Genomic DNA, 18,271 nt, shown 5'->3' on the forward strand with positions numbered 1-18,271 from the left:
GCAACGAATGTGATGACTGATTCTTATATGTCAAGATTCAAGAGCAAATCTCTCATAAAACAGGCTCTTTGTTACTATTTCAATTTTATTTACTTAATAAGTGTGAAATGACTGATTCTGTCATACTTGTGTAGCATATGGGTAAAATGGCTTGTGAATTAAAAGAAATTATTTTCATTTATATATGTATTTACTTAGGTTTAATTATAGCCAAAACTGGCGACACTCTGGTAACACTGACGTGGCGTGGGCATTCTCCTAGAGAACTAGATAGATAAGCAAAGGCTGGCGCTGCCTCGTGCACCATTCACACATTTTTGTATTCTACACAAGCAACTATATTTCAATAAGATACTAATGCAATTAACAATGATGATTCGTGGAACATCATTTCAAAATTTAAGAACAGTTGATGGTCGTTTGTGTATTGAATTTACTTGAAAATAATGCACAGTGGAATTCACTAGCTGACGCGTCAATTTCTGCTCATCTAAATCAAATACGTACGTTTTTGCAATCATATTACCTACATGTTTACCATTAAATTCAAAGGAATTATGAAAAAAATATGATGATTTTGTGACTCATGATATTCTGCATCGACTACGCTAAAATATTTAAAACGCGACATGAAATTCACATATCTATAATGAAACATTGATTTTGATTGAAGACAAATGTTTGACAATCTTTAATAATTTAATATTAATTAAGCATGTGGAATTAGATTAAAAATCATGTAGAATATTAAAAAAATTATTGATTTTAATTCAACTATCACGTGTTTACTTATTTCTTTAATCAATAGTATTTTGCCCAACGGATGATACTTACACACAGATTAGGCTGCTGCAATATACTTTTTTGTATCGAATAGTTATAATTATATGTTGAATTGATATGTGAGAGATAAGGACGGAGCATCGCTGGTCGAGGTCCGCCAAAAATGCGCTGCTCACAACCGCCGCCTAATTTTGGCCATAATAAATAAATAGCCCCCAGTTTTTTGGTCAACTCTTGGACGTAGTCCATAAAATTTTTCTGTAAGTAACATATTTTTGTGTTATTGTGGAATTGCCTATATTAAAAAACCTTCATTCCGATTGTTTTACCATTCTTTATCGGCGAAAGGTAATTATTTTCATCAATACATCAGTGTATAATAACAGCGTTCAACGTGTGATCATCACATGTGATTGGTCAGTCGCCTTGAGGAAGGATCCAGTACATGTAAGTACAGTGGGTGGTATTGGTTTATTTTTGAGATAAATTTATTATCTTACCTCCATTTCAATATTTTTGTAAAACTTGCTCTGCTTGTTTTTATATTTAAAAATGTTTGATTTGTTCTAAGGGATCATGTGAATACAGCGTGCATTTGATTTAGTCCACTGACTCTCAAGTAAAAATAAGTATAGGAAGGGTTTTATATATTGGATCTTGATAAAAACGAGTCTCATGACTTGCGAGTGGTCAATGAAGTATTTTCGTTTCAAGCAATACATTCTTACTAATCAGTATCATAAATTCGTGTAGTTAATAATTTGTATAAAATAAAACTATTCGGAATATAAGTTTGGATTTTTTTATTTTTTAAGGGTGAGGTTGATTATTTAATGATAGGTTTTTAAATGGCTCTGAGAGTAATTTAAAGTTTTGCAGTTCGTTCAGCCGCGCAGCTATTATTTTATAAATTAATATCGCCAAGTATTTATTTAATTCATCGTTAAAAATACTGTTATAGCCAAATGGAGCTTATTTTTGAACTAATTATTGCTGTATTCATATTACAATAGGTAAAAAATCATGTAACAAAAAGTAATGTCACTATTTATTTTGATATGGCTATATATACATATACAATAATATTTAAGCTGCCAATAAAAGAATTATAATATAATACAGGCTTAATAATTTAAACACTAGACAAATTTGGCAAATAGTACATAGTTTCGGTTACACTTCAACACATTGTATTAGTATAGTAGTAGCCGCTGGTTATTAGTTATAGTTTTCGTCAAACTTTCTCCCACTTCTATATATTCACATATTCAATATTTGCACAAATTGATGAATAAATTAAAAACAGATGTGTTGAATATCCGTATATTGTATGTATATATAAATATTTTTATTACTTCGCACAGCGAAACAATCAGATCGAACATCTATTTTCACTATCTTTCGAGATGATTACATTAAATATTGAAAATATAATATGTATAATACATGATTGTGTAAATTGTGATGAAAAAAAAACAATACATTCGAGGGTTCATCTACGATAATATATACATTCCGCTCGATGAAATTTTCTACTACATAACTTTTATTTATACATTGAATAAAAATGGTATATTTTTAAAAATTATGAGTTAATTTCATATATTTTGGATAGCTTAAACGACTTTAATCTACTTATGGAAATTTTTGCCACTACATTAATATGATTATGGATAAAACATTACTGTTTTGAGGTATTGTATACACATAGTATATAAATAATTTTATCTGTATTATTGAATTCATTCGACATAATATTTGTCAAAAGTTTACAAATGTAAATACTTATTCTATTAAAATCAAACGTCGACATCCATGAGACTGTTCGTTAAACGCCTAAAATTATTATTATTGACCTTTTACATATTACAAAATTGCTGTATTACAAAGTGAAATATAAAAAATGATACACGGTATCAAAGACGATCGATTTTGGGTAACTGACAAACGGTAACTCTCCAAAAGGTTATTTTACTATCAATTTCGTGGGTTTGTGTTACATAATAAAGTACATATTACTGGGCTTTTGTAATCTTGCGACATGATAGCAGCGGCGAGATTCAAAATATTTATACATTGCATAGTGTTATTGCTGACTTTTACATTATTTATTCTAACTATTACTATATTCATCAACGACTAATACAGTGACTAACCTTGTACAAGTCAAATTTAACTAAATGAACGCAATAAATTAATTTCGCGTATATAATTAACTATGCCGATTGAAGGGTTTAAGCGGTTTTAAGCGAGTAAAACCTCCAATATGACTCATTGGGCATTTCAAATGCTTGTTTGAGCAATTAAAACACATTTATAACAAATTGTGATATATTTCGTTTAAATCAAAATAGTAATTTTGGCACTAATGCCATTGAAAATCCATTTTTGGTAGCGGTTAAAACTATGTCAGTCTCAATTGTACTCGGAAAGTTCTCGGAATTGGATATGAATCATCTAAGATAACGATATATAAAATATACCAATCGTATCATTGTTTATTGATAAAAGAAAAACTGCTCTCAATCATGATTGAAAGTACTTTTACTGAAATGGGAATAATATTTTGCAATTTTGAACTCAATAGCACATGTCAAATAGTAGAGACGGGACCACATCATATAAAATATATTCCTATTATTATACCCCATTCTGAGAACTTATCGGAATTAAATTGTTTGATTGTTGAAGTTACGGTTTCTTAAAATTTGACGGTGACCTTAAACTTATATAGGAACGTAAAATTAAAGTTTGCTATTATTGATACATTATCGATTATATAAACAAGCGCGTATAAACGGGGTTGTTAAAACTGATATAACACGCAAAATATAAAGTAACATCATATGTCCACTTATGTAGTACAACAACCAACTACGCCACTGGGCTAATTTACAAAATTGTACTTAAAACGCAACGCAGTTGATTGCTTGCGTTCTGTTATTTCTACGGTCCGATTCGGCAATGAAAACCGGTCAAAGTTTACCCAACAGTCAATCAAATCGTAGTGAATGGATAGTACCAATATTTATTTAGTATATTAGCTAGGTTAAGTTTCATTACACTTAGTCTAAAAAAGGAAACCTTTTCTCTTTACTATATAATTATATATATAATATCTGATCTTCCATTCAATACGATTCGATTCAGATTAACTTTGACCGGTCGGTTGTCACGAATCCGACTTTAACAACCCAAATTCATCATAGATATGATATTTTGATGTCATACGACGAGCCGTTCATTATAAATATGTGTTTATGCACAATTCATCATATATACATTGCAACATAATGGTTTTATCTCATAAATACGTTAAACAAGTGTGTGCATTGAACGAAACACAGCTAAGCGTATGACGAACCGTCGCCGTCGGCGGTACGATCGCAAGAGAGCCAACGAGCGTTAACAACATCATCCGAGTCCAAAACGCCAGACCGAATAAACATTTCCAAAGCGGAGCCGTCACTGCGCCACCCTCACCAGCGTCCGAAACTTCACGTTTGTATAAATAAATACTTAAAAAATTAGAACATTGTCTTTCGCAGCGAGTTTCCAGTCGTGTTAACACGTCGAGGAGTCGGATTACCACTCAGACGGCCTGATGCTAAGCTTTCCTTTGAGCGGGGGGCACGTACATCGGTTGGTGGAACCTTCCCGGTCGGCTGTTGTTGTCCGCCCGATTCAACGGCGGCTCTCTGCCAAACTGACGGTTAGCTGCAAAAGAAATTAGATATTTAATGTACTGAAAGCTACTCAAAATTGTGTTTAAACCCATGTATGTATATAATTAAATTAATATAATCCTGAATATTGTTACTTTATAAAATAATCAATGGCATTGATTATTTTATGAAGTACAGTAAACCCCCCTATAGCGTATGCGGCTGTCCCTCCTATAACGTTTTGTTACAATTTGTCCCTTGACTTCGCTAGACGTATTCTATGACAGGCGAAACGCCCCCGCGCTATAACATTCCAGGGATATTCATCACAATACAAAAAGAAAATATTCGTTTTTGTATATCTATGGAAAAAATTATGATCAAGAAAATCGATGTACACGTTTTTTATACATTATGTATACACTTTTCAGGGGGTTTCAACCATTCTAATTTTTTATAATAAAATTATTTAATTATGTAATACATATCTACTACAAATCTAAAAAAGTATTAATGAATCATAAAATATATTTAGATATATGACATAAGACACTATATCAAACATTAAAATTTTAAAACCCATGTAAATATAATAATTTATTCAATACGATTGTTCCACAGAGCAATTTGCTGAATTAAAAAAAAAAACAATTAGAAAAATGTCAAGCAACATATTATAAAATTCGAGAAGAAATGCAGAGAGAAGACAATAAAGAAAATTATTTTGTTATCAATGAGAGTGGTGATGAAATTAAGATATTAAAAAGGTCTCGATGAAACGTGATATTAGATTACACTGACAGTAATTAAATGCATAATTAAACGATTTAAGATGTTTAGCTTTTTTCATTTTTACCATTATTGTTTGTTTTTAATATAATATCCTAAAATAAAACATACTGCATACTAAGTTTAATAATTTATATTTATTTTTTATTATTTATATAGGCTTACGCATTTTAAAAAACTACTCAAAAAATGGTTGCGTTTGACTCCCTTGGCACTCACAAAATCAAGGACATTCTTTGGGCGCGTGTCGCAATAAGAACACAGGGCACATGCTTTTGTTTACAAACTGTGTTCCCCATTTTTATGTATTAAATGACCTTGTACACCCATATCTCGCTATACGGCCGCTCTTTATACGGCATTTCCCTCTTCAATTAAGGCACGTTTTCGATTTACGGCCTAAAATGTTTCGCTATAACGGCAAAAAAAACATTTTTTCGATGTCGATTTTTTAAAAAATTTAAAAATTGATTTAATTTGCATAATTTGAAAATGAAAGGTGAAGCAGCTAGCGCCGATGAGGCCGCATCTAAGGAATATCCCAACATTTTAAAGGGAATTATTGAAAGAGGTGGTTATAAACCTGAACAAGTGTTTAACGTAGACGAAACAGGGCTTTATTGGAAGCGAATGCCTGATCGCACGTACATTTCAAACACCGAAAAATCTGCGCCTGGTTATAAGGTGTCTAAAGAACGATTAACTTTGCTACTTGGTGCAAATGCCGCGGGTGATTTTAAGCTAAAACCGCTTTTAATATATTTGTTCGAAAATCAATTACCCGTCATATGGAGATCCAACAAGAAAGCTTGGATGACTAAAGCTACTTTTGAGGATTGGTTCAAAAATCACTTTTGTACAGAAGTGAAAAAATATTTGCGAGACAATAACTTAAGCGACAAGGCTTTGCTAATTTTGGATAATGCACCAGGGCATCCTACTAATTTATCCAAACTATCTGAAGATGTCATGATTGAGTACCTTCCGAAAAATACAACAGCTCTGATCCAACCAATGGATCAGGGTGCAATAGCCACTTTTAAGGCATATTACCTACGCCAAACTTTCCGACAACTTATAAGGGAAACCGATGGGTAAATCTTCAATTAAAACATTTTGGAAAAACTATAACATCAAGGATGCTGTTGACAGCATCAGTGAATCATGGAAGGAATTAAAATTAACAACAATGAGCCATGTTTGGAAAAAAATATGGCCTGAATGTGTAAAAAGTACTGATGCAGAAGTTAATTGCCTTCCTGAAATTAGGCAAAACATTTTGGATCTAGCACATGATCTCGACTTTGTGGGTTTGAACGAACGTGATGTGCTTGATCTATTTGAAGCTGATAGGGAACCCCTTTCATATGAGGAACTCATTCAGTTGCAAGCAGAACTGGCATTTGATGAAGAGACAGAGCCTGTTGTATCCAAACAGCTAACATCAAAAAATTCGTCGAAAGCTGACGTCGAACGTAGCGCTAAAATTTCTCGAGGAATTAACTCAGCCATTAGCTGTTATCAATCACTGAAGAATGAAATAGACAAGAAGGCAAGACAAACAACGTTGGACAATTTTTTTAAGCCAGGCCCATCCTTACCAGCGAAAAATGATGACAGTGATCTGCAGGTTACCATTTCTTCATCGTCTTCAGATAAAAGCCATTTTAAAAAAAAATATGTATGTATACATACACATATTTTATGTAACATTAAGTTGTTTCATTTTTGTTTATGGATTATTGTTGGTTTTTGGAGTCTGTTATTATTTTATGTACAAATATATGTACTTGTTATGTATGTATTTTTAAATGAAATAAAAAGATAAAATGCATTTTAAATGATAAACCATGTTACATATTTAACAAATTTGGAACCGATCCCATTGAATTTGTATGAATTTGTATTAGAATAATTGATTTCTTATACGGATTTTCGCTTTGCGGCCAAGTTTCGTGGAACGTATCTAGGCCGTAAAGCGAGGTATGGGTGTATTTACAAGGTCATTTAATACAAAAATGGGGAAAAAGTTTGATTTACTGATTTTGTTAAATTCATAAAATACAGCTGAAAGAACCTAACCTCAAATTTCATATTGTCCCCCCCCTATAACGTAGTATTCATATAACAAAGTCCCAATCAAGTAAAGCACTGATGCCAGTGCGTTACCTCTTATCTTATAATGAATTTAAGTGTACTAATTTCCAAATATAAACTTACCATTTGGTAAAATACAGTCGGATCTCAGCACTTCTTCGTGGTTTCCGTATACGAGAAACCTGACGACGACCGTCCGCGCCGACACGCCAGTGATCTCCGCATCGTAGTACTGAAAACGTCAACACAGATGCAAATTTTTACAGTTGATATATTTTATTCCAACGAATCGCATATATTACACTAACGCCGTTATCCTCCCAGTATTTAGCCAGGCACCGATCGCCGACGCTCCAGTTGATTTCGGTGCCTTCTGCGAGCATCTTCCGCGCCTGTTCGTTGATGGAAGCGTTCTGGAAGCCCACTATGCTGTTGGCTTGATAGAAACCGTAATTGGTCCGTTGGTCCAGAGACTGACTATTTTGTTGTTGTTGGAAAGCATTTAGGATATCGTTTTGATCGGCATTTTGATTGGGTTTAATTTGATTATCTGCGGCAGCGTATTGGCCATAAAACGATTGGTTCATGGCCTGTCCGTTTTGTACTTTGTTGTTTTGGTATTGGTTGTTTCTTTTGTAATCATTTTGTTGCTGTTGTTGCTGCTGCTGTTGTTGTTGTTGCTGTTGTTGTTGTTGTTGTTGTTGTTGCTGTTGTTGTTGTTGTTGCTGGAAGTTTTGATTGTAGTTGGTTTTCGGTGGATACGAATAGTTGTTTTGATAGTTTTGAACGTTTTGCACGTTGTTGTATCTGTTTTGGACTTGGTTGTCTAGGGACATCGCCGTGGCCGCACTGCTAAGGTTATCCATTGTTTGTTGACCGTAAAATCCGCCTCTGGGACGATTATCGGGAACGCTGCGTCGATTGGCGTAGAAGTTAGATTGCATTTGACTCTGATAGTTTTGCTGATAGGATGATTCTTGTGACATATTCACGCTCTGAAGTTGCTGTTGTTGCTGCTGTTTCTTAAGCTCACCTTCTTGCTTACGCTGGAACCTAGGCGGTTTTTCATGGATTATCGGTTGAGAATTATAGGAATGTTGCGATCTCTCATCTCTTTGATAATTATTGTAGTTGCGCTGAGTGTCATTTTGCCAATAAGAAGGATTTTGTGGTTGATTGTTATATTCGTGTTTGTTATTCTGACCGTTTTGATGAGAAGGCGGGGGCCGCGAGTTAGCGGTGCGTCCTCCTCTCCCGGCTCCTTTATTTTGCCTCTCTTTGCGATCGTTACTTTTATCGTACTTAATTTCTTCTTTAAGAACGATCGGTTCTTGCGGTTTAATCGGTTTTTCAGGCTCAGCCGTTATGGGCAGTTTGTCTTCCAGGAAATCAAACAAAGATAGTTTGCCCGTGGGTTTAAGCGGAGCGACGCCATCTTCGTCGGTAGCTTCTTTATTCCTTCCTTTTCTACCCTTACCCGATTCTCCCTGTTTGGCTCTTTCTTTTTTACCGTCGCTCGTGCCTCTTTGTAAATTCTTCAGAGCGCGATCGGCGTTATATCTAGTGAGCTTCAAAGCGTTCTCGGCTTGTTCTTCAGTGAAACCGGCATCGACGATCTTTTGAACGTTGGCGTCCAACATCGGCTTAGTTCCGCCTCCGAAAATCTTAAAAATAAAATTATTTTATAGCACTACATCGCCCACTATAAAAATGAAATTAATACCTTTTTAGTTCCAGATAATTTCTGAGCTTCTGCAATTGCGCCTTTACGTTGAGCTTCAAATTCGACATTAGAAAGCTTAGCGGCGTCCTGGAGAGCTTTAAACATTTCATCTTGCAAATCACGCCCTTCTAATTGCTGGCCGAAAGGCAGCCACGGCGGCGGCGCTCCATCGCCTCCCATCAACACTAAAAAAATCACATTTGAATCACTTACGATCTCAACATATATATATAAATGATAAATTTACCTCTTGTATGTTTAGCCAAGCTTCTGTTCAATTCCCATTTCTCGATCATCGGAGTCACGTTTCCGCCCAAAATCTTGACGGTGGTCGGTTCGATGAAGATGAAACCGTGCGAGACGTTCACAGGTCCGCTCTTGATTTGTATCTTGGTTCCGGGAGGAGTGTTAATGCTGAGCGCCGAGATGTATTCGACTTCTATGGCCTGACACGTAGTGTGACCGTCGGTCAGTACCAACTTGAGCATACGCGGAGAGTGCTTAGATTCTTCGTTTGCTTTAGGAGCCGATATATTACGGACCTTTTGCACTTGCAAGAATATTGGCTCTTCTAAGATCTCGCATTTCGAACCACCTTTGCAAAAGTCTTCGGGTAATGCTGGTGCTCCTATTTCTCTGAGATCAAACTGTAATATATTAAAATCAGATTAGTTCATTAAAAACACAACGCTGACGTCGATTTTATCTTGTCACGAGTCTATTTGCACAATAAAACATTACTAAATAAACGAGATATAGCATTATTTATGCATAGAGTAAATCTATTCAAATATCAAGAACTTCAAAGATACATATATTATAATTAATTGGTAAAGAAAAATGATTTTGAAAGGTAAATAAAAAAAATGGTGTTTTTTATAATGATGATGTAGGGCCTACATCAAACCTTTTTTTATATAAATTTAAAGATTCTCAATATTTTTTGTTATGTTAATTTATTTCGTACTTTTTAATTTATTGGTATTATTTTCTATAGAAATCATTCACATTAAATCAAATTACAAAAAATATTATATAAATATGTTTTTTATTTATTATTATATCAGTTATATATGCAAATATATTACTATTTGGGATAGCTCAAAAAAGCGAAAGATCGACACCGTACATGTATGGCGATACCGCTCAAAGGGTTAAAATATCTTTCAATGTATTTTCATTTAAACGTGATTACCGTAAGTACGCCAGTGTCCACTTACGAACGACGACATGAACGCTGCAATGACGCAGGTGTATGAAATATTTTTTTTCTATACTTATGAATTTACTTGTATAAACTGGATTTAATTTTGTTCCTATAATAAATAGTGGTTCACACAAAAAAAATATTATTAAATATACAGTAAACCCTCCAATAACACGGTAAATTAGGGACGTGAGCGAGCCAAAGGAAGGACATCTCATCGCACGTGCCAGATTCAGTACGAGTATTTCCAAGTACCCAAACTACACGCACCCGAATAACACGTCCCCAATTTACCGTGTTATTGGAGGCTTCTGAATATTTAAAAAAAAATTTGGGGGTCTACACCATTTATAAAATCATTTATATTTGCCAAATATAATCTTGGCATACATCGCCTAATTTCGTTTGGCACTAAAATTAAACTATTTTTATTGTCTCGTAGAATAAACTTTAAGCCAGAGAGAGGCCTTTCAACACTAACTTGTGTTGCTGGAGTTCATAAAACCACTAATGCAATTTTCTATAAAAGAGGATATGTATTTTTATTTTACTCCTAAAATATGTTTTTTTCAATATGAATTCAATGTCCACATCAGTAGAAATAGGGAATCTATCTACTGAATCGACTATCTTTTCATCGGACATTTCACTAGATGATTGTGCTTATTCATTTGAGATTGAAATAGACTTAAATAAATATTTTTAAAATGTTGCACATCTTACACTTTCTGTGACGTCGAAAGTAAAATTTGATAACATAGATCCAAATAAACTACTACTAGTATACTAGGTATCACTTTCTAATATCAGCAAACAATTTTTTTGAATTTCGTAATTTTATTTTGTTTGAGCTTGCACTGAAACGAAATAAACTGATATTCTTTTTCATGTCAGCTCTGGTTTTCGTTCCGACAAAAATAATGTTTTTTCCGACTTTCGGTTCAGTTCCAATTCAAATCCCTGAAATAAACAGATAAGATCGTCTGCATAAAAGAATGATTTATTGCCACTGATTAGATCACTTAGTTGACAGGTCATGTATCTAATCTAATTATAAAATCTCCACATCGTAAACAAATATTATCAATAAATCCAAGGACGTCATTTCACCATTTTCCAGTGTCAGTGGGCATTTTTTTAATATTTCCAATTCATTAAGATTCATAATATTTCAGTAATTACAAATTTAAGGGGGTCCCTGTTTAGAATCCACGTCAAAACGTCGCAGTGGAAATACTCAGTTATCTAGTGTTATATCAAGACTTTTTTAACAATATTAAGTATATCTAAACCGAATTTTGACCAATAGGAGGGCGCAAAAAACAATTATCCTTTATCAGAAGTCAAAAATCCACGACAAAAGCAATAAAATCGTGTCGTTGCCATCATAGTGGAAATACTCCACCGAGCGTTCCCACTGCGACGGCGCCGACACACTTACAAATACACTGACCAATACTCTCAAATTATAAATCGGTAAGGATAGCTATCATATTTTTAAAACATAGTGTAATTTCCAAATGCAAATAAACTATGGAGAAATATGCTTACTTTGTATTTTGCCCTTGACCTAATGAAAGTTCTAGAACTATAATTAGTTTCAGAACTTTCATTAAGTTAGGTTTGGGTTTGTACGGCAAATGAACGTTTCGCAACTATAAAATTGAGTTTCATACATTTTAGAGCAGCATATAATTTCACTAGCGCCTGTTACTTAGATTATATTTTCACCAGTAGAAATATATATTTACTGATGAAAATGTATTTGAACTTCCATTAGTGAAAATATAATTCATTGAAAAATACACATTCACCGTAATGTTTATACATCGCATGTAAATAAATAATGATGAGTATGTAAATGTATATATTACTATAAATCATATAATTTTACTAGCATCTGCCAGATAAATTATATTTTAACTGGTAAAAATATAATTTATGTATATCTAAATTTTCTTTGAGGGATATTTATGGCTTAGAATCAGAGACATCACTTCAACTATTATCAGGGGAGGGGGGGTTGTTTTCCAATATTTTGATTCCATTAAGATTCATAGTATTTCATTAAATGACATGCATTTTACTAGGCAAATGCAACCTGCCACCCATGAAATTCAACTGTAATCTACAATATATTAACTCTTGCTGCTAAACAACGATATATTGTCATTTTTGGTAACATCAAATAAATGCTAATGACGATTTTTGTCGGTGTCAAGATGCCCGAAAAGATTGTTACTCTGTAAGTGTGTCAATGGCATGAATTATTTTTTTTATATATTTAGTATCATTGTTGTGTAGCACGAACCAATGAATACGTGAAAAATATAATTTTCAAAAGCACCGTAAAAGTCAAAGGGTTAAATGATTTAATCTTGCCTTACACAATTGAAAATAGGTATTAAAATGGATTTATTTACATTTAAAGTGTTTCCAGGGGTAAAATTGATGATTTAGCACCTAATTCATACAATAATTTACAGTAACATTTTTATTTGAATTCAAGAGATATTATATATTTTCAGTTTGCGCGGCATCCATTTATGAAGCATTTTTGCTGTTTTAAATTGATTACTATCGCCTAACTTTTGTGCATGGTTCTGATTCAACTAATAGCTACAGTTTTCTTCATCTTTAAGACTCGTCTTTAGCACCAAATATTTGTACGTAATAATAATAAATATTAAAATTTGTCATCGGTAACTGTATTAATATAGACTCCAATTGGAATATTTGGCAGCGAGTGAAGCCATATAACACTGTTTGAACTCTGCAGCGTAATGTCGTTACTTGTTAAATGAAAATTAGTGTAACGAGAGCGCTTACGTCTAGGACTTTTTTGAGGATGTTCTTGAGGTCGGAGACGTCACCGGCCAGACCGACCGCCTCCACGCCTTCCGGAGTGAGGTAACTGAGGAGTAAAAGGAGCGAATTAGTACACAGAGGCGAAATCGAACGAGATAGAGGCCGGCGCGGCGAGCTCACCATCCGTCCCTGCGCAATCGGGGCGCAGCCTCCGAGGGGGGCGGAGAGGGCGGCGTCGGCGGCTTCGAGGGCGAAGGCGGCGTGTCCGTCCCGCCCATTTCTCTCGCCTGGCCGCTCAACGCTCGACCCTCGAGACCCACCAACGACAGACGGCGGCGGCCTGCCTCTGCCTATCTGCTGCCGCCTACTTGCCGATACGCGCTATTTAGCGTCGTATGAAGCTAAAATAACACGCTAACTTAGCGCTTCCCAAAATCCATGATATAATTAATAATGGGCAAAGTAGGAATTTATAACTTTGGAAAAAATAGGGAATTTATAGATAAAATTGCGTTATTTTTATAAAGAGGCTCAGAAATAATAAAATAATATTATCGATAGCTAATTATTTAGTAAAGCAAGGATCAGAAAACGCAAATTTACCATATGTAAATATAATAACAGCTTTTATAAAATCATTTGTCTGTCAGAAACCACCATTTATTGAAAAAAATTATATATAATACAATGCAAAATCCTAATATCCTAATACATAAATACAAATCAAAATGAAAATATTCTACATTAAATGTATCAATAATATTTAACGCCATATTAAGGTTGGAATACTTTCCTTCGTCCTGGAAAGTAGCAGTTGTAATAATCATACCAAAACCAGGAAAACCACTCAAAGAAACAACGCCATTTAGAAGAATAAGCTTGTTACCTGTGTTGTCAAGAATACCCGAAAAACTGTTACTTTAACGAATAATCCCAATAATTAAAGAGAAAATACTGATTCCAGATCAACAATTTGGATTCAGAAATCGCCACATGACTATAGAGCAAATCCATAGGATTATAAAGAAATTCAGTAACGGTTCTGAGGGTAAAGGGTACTGCACCGCTGCGTTCATAGATATCAGCCAGGCTTTAGACAAAGTCTGGCACGATGAACTGCTGTATAAGATAAAAGTAAACTTACCGAACAAAATTTATAAAATATTATAATCCTACATAAGAGATATATTTTCGCGTGAAAATCAACGCGGAGTGTGCGGAGCTGAAATAAATCAAATCCGGGGTTCCACGGGGAAGTATATTTGGACCAGTACTCCACCTAATTTATTAAGCTGATCTCCCAAAAATAGCTTCAGCAACAATAGCGACATTTGATTGCCTCTCATCATGATCCATTAAAAGCGTCAGAAAACTTCCAGAGAAACCTTCACGGAATCGAACAATGGATAAAAACTTGGAGAATAGAAGCAAACGAGACAAAATCAACCCATGTAACGTTCACATTGAATAAAAAGACCTGCACAAACGTTTCGCTAAATTGTAAAATATTACAACAAAAAGAAGTGGTCAAATACTAGGGAATATATCTGGACAGAAGGCTCAAATAGCTCAATATCTTTACTAAAAGGAAAAAACTTGGAATTCAACTTCAAAATTCATTGTAGATATGACGACACCAGACGACTCAAACGATTTAAAACATATGACATACCCGATAGACATGACAAATAATAAATGTAAAATAGTAAATAAGTATATACAAATAAATTGGTATTATTTAAAAAAAATCGATTTTGTAATAATAAATATGGAGAGGCATCCAATGGGGTTTTACTTTACATGCCAATATCATAATAAAAAATTGACTAATTGCTTATGTATAGACAAATTGTAAATAATAATAAAAAAAATGTAACAACTATTGTACATTAAATGGGAAATGTTTAGACAGATGCTAAATTATCAAATTAATATTAAAGTAATATCCCGTTATAAACAGCAAAGCAATTGGAGGACACAGTAGCGTATTTTAACAAAAATATTTAATATGCAGCATGGTATACAATCCCAAACTACGAATGTAACAAAAAATTGGGCTGCTCAAAAAAAGTTGAAATCAAAATAAGAGAGAAAAGGAATTTAAGAGAAAAATTGATATAAAAATAAATCTATATAAATAAAAGGCAATGTTCGTATGTGTATGTACTCTAAACTTAAAAACTACTAGACCGATTTCGCTAAAAATTCACGGTAAAAAACACAAAACTATTTAGCCAGTCGGGCGAAGTTAAGCTCTGATTTTGAAAACACATTTCATGAAATAATATATTTTTTGATATTCAATTGTTAAATATTATTTGTGATAATTTATTTTAGGCTGTTTTTTTGTTGTTGTTGTTGCATAACAATGCCACCAAAATGACAAAATATTGGTCGTCGCACAAATATTAATTGCATTGGATCGAACACTGCAATATTTACGTGGAAACGAACAGCCATTCGGTGGTGCGCTAATACTATTAGCAGGTGATTTTCGTCGGACATTACATGTTATAACACGCGCAACACCAGCTGATGAACTGAACGCGTGCTTAACAGTCTTTGGATATTTCGTAAGCATTTGAAAAACTGTGGCATCCAGGGCTTCTTTATTTCAAGCGGCAACTTTCTCATAATTTATTTTTAATACTTAAATCATATTTCAGCGATCGTTACTATCAAGTTAAGCTTGGAGATTCGACTACGAACTTGTACCCGATTTCTTCAGGTGTGCCACAACAAAGTATTTTAGGACCAGTTCTGTATTTGTGTACTACTGACACTACTGACCTACCAACTGCGAAGCACACAAGAATAACAACTTTTGCAGAAGATACAACTATCATGTTATCAGACGTAGAGCCGAAAGTAGAGGCAAAGAGTTTACAAGACCATTTAACTAATATACAAGCATGGCTCTTGAAATGGAAGATCAAAGCCAATAAAAAATAATCTCTCTAAGTTACCTTCACGTTAAACAGGGACACTTGTCTTTCTGTACCCCTTCATGGAAAAGCGAACCCAACATCGACCAGTGCAAAATACCTAGATATTCATCTTGCCAGTAGCTTGACTTGGAGAGCTCATATTTGGAACAAGAGGAAGCAACCAGGACTCCATCGTAAGCTGTATTGGTTAACAGGTTGTAATTTAAAATTATCATTAGAAAATAAAGTACTAACATACAAGACAATATTATTGCCGGTATAGACATACGGTGCTCAGATCAGTGGTGCTTTTATAAAATTATTTGCCTGTCGAAACTTAGTATTTATTTGAAATCTATGTATATATTATATTATATTTCCTGATTCGTAGAGATGTTCGAAAAACACCGGTCAGTCGCCATTTCTTCGACATCTGCTAAGTAATAATATACTTTTGATGGAATTTTACCATACTATTTTTCCTTCTCTTATGAACTATTTACGTTAACTTTTGTTGTTTCGTTTCTAAAACGGATGTTACAACGTCCATAACAAATACGCATTTAGTACTGATATATCAAGATTTTCCCTAAATAATCTTAAAGGCCATCTTCTTGTCGACCTTACATACATAATTTATTTTGTTATTTTATCTTCTGTGTCGATCGCAACTTTTGTTTGGTTATAGGTTATATAAAACAATATCCGTATTTTTGTCTCAGCTTGCTTATTTCTGCGTATTGTTAACTTAATTATTAATATCAAAACTACATAAATTAATTGTGACAAACATATCACACGAGTGCTATAGTTTGTAAAAGCAAATATGATACTTTAAATATAAATTTGTAATAAAAATAACCAATAAGTATGCTTGAATATGAGCGGGTGTGTAACATACGTATGTGTATGAAATCAATGTATAACTATTAGGTATAAAGGTGATCAAGTCGGAATAGCACATAATATTACAGGTCCGGAATAGCGTAGTTTATAAAGCGCTGGATTGATTGCCTAATGGCAACGGGCTCGGATCCTCGTAGCAGACTTAAATTTTTATTTATAAAAATGCGCAAAGATTAAAAATCGGCCCCAGATTTAAATTACCACACATTGACTGTAAATTATACTACATAACAGTTAAGCTTACCATGCGTCTAGGTTTGCTCGGGATTGTCCCGGTTTCACAAAAGATTATAAAGTTTTTAAAACTTACCTGTAGGTATTGTATGTACCTGTTTGACTTATCCATTTGGTACTGATTTACCCCGTTGTAACGAATTGGGCTTACGCCAGCTATATTTTTAACCGACTTTAAAATAAAATTTATCCTCGCACACAGAGAAAAGTATCTGAGTTTTTTAGTTTGACTTTATATGTTATTACGTTATGGAAAAATATTTTTTACGATTTATATAGCGAAAAATTTCCGTTTTAAAAATCATAATTATAATATCAAGCATTAATGACATGACCACGCTAATTCTAATTAGTTGTAATGTCGCAGAGTGCTTCCGTAAAAAACTTCATAAATAAAAATATTATTAATTAGTTAAAAAAAAAAAAAAAAAAAAACGATTCGCTATAGTAGCCGGCGGTTTGAACCCCCGAATCTACTATTTAATTGAGCAAGTTGCCGTGCTCTTGCCGTTAGGCCACCGAACGAACCGCACTGGTTTTAGAAATAAGAACAATATAGGCGTAACAATGACGTCATCTTTGTGAGTCGACTTTGTGAGAAGTGTCGGAATATATTTGCGACGTACTCAGCGTCAACTTTTTCGATGTACTACAGCGCATAAAACTAGTCTTTTTATTTTTTACAGTTGATGCACAAGAACATCGATCAACGCGTGATCACGAGCTTTTATATTTCTGCACTGTGATCGGTCGGTCGCTATGAGGGGCGGAAATGGGAAAGTACGCGGAGCGATATTGTATTTGTAAGTACAGTTGTAAAGCTATATTCTCGACCGGTACACTATGGAGCAATATGATTAGTTTGTATTTTGGACTATAATTGGTTTTAGAACTTTCGTTAGGTTAGGTTAGGTTAGGTAAGGTAGGAATAGCTATCCTATTTTTAAAAGACAGTGTAATATCCAAGTGCAGACAAACTAACTATTAGGTATAAAGGTGATCAAGTCGGAATAGCACATAATATTACAGGTCCGGAATAGCGTAGTTTATAAAGCGCTGGATTGATTGCCTAATGGCAACGGGCTCGGATCCTCGTAGCAGACTTAAATTTTTATTTATAAAAATGCGCAAA

General features: G+C 34.0%; 1 protein-coding gene across 2 annotated transcripts; it reads right to left on the bottom strand.

Moving 5' to 3' along the window:
• Positions 1-1,571: 1,571 nt before the first annotated feature.
• Positions 1,572-13,420, bottom strand: Tdrd3 (Tudor domain containing 3). Of its 2 annotated transcripts, none has more exons than XM_088201330.1 (7): positions 13,253-13,420; positions 13,094-13,178; positions 9,305-9,704; positions 9,058-9,242; positions 7,643-8,998; positions 7,458-7,566; positions 1,572-4,500 (listed from the first exon to the last, which is right to left on the bottom strand). In XM_088201330.1, the coding sequence occupies exons 1-7, from the start codon at positions 13,348-13,350 to the stop codon at positions 4,391-4,393; spliced, it is 2,343 nt and encodes a 780-aa protein (XP_088057456.1). In that variant the 5' UTR covers positions 13,351-13,420; the 3' UTR covers positions 1,572-4,390. The 2 variants fall into 2 exon arrangements, with proteins under 2 accessions (XP_088057456.1, XP_088057455.1); XM_088201329.1 differs by having other exon boundaries at positions 7,637-8,998.
• Between the last annotated feature and the right edge of the window lie 4,851 nt (positions 13,421-18,271).

This window comes from Plectrocnemia conspersa, unplaced genomic scaffold (assembly GCF_051122295.1).
Source record: "Plectrocnemia conspersa isolate PC_06_02 unplaced genomic scaffold, ASM5112229v1 ptg000013l, whole genome shotgun sequence".
Classification (NCBI taxonomy): Eukaryota; Metazoa; Arthropoda; class Insecta; order Trichoptera; family Polycentropodidae; genus Plectrocnemia; species Plectrocnemia conspersa.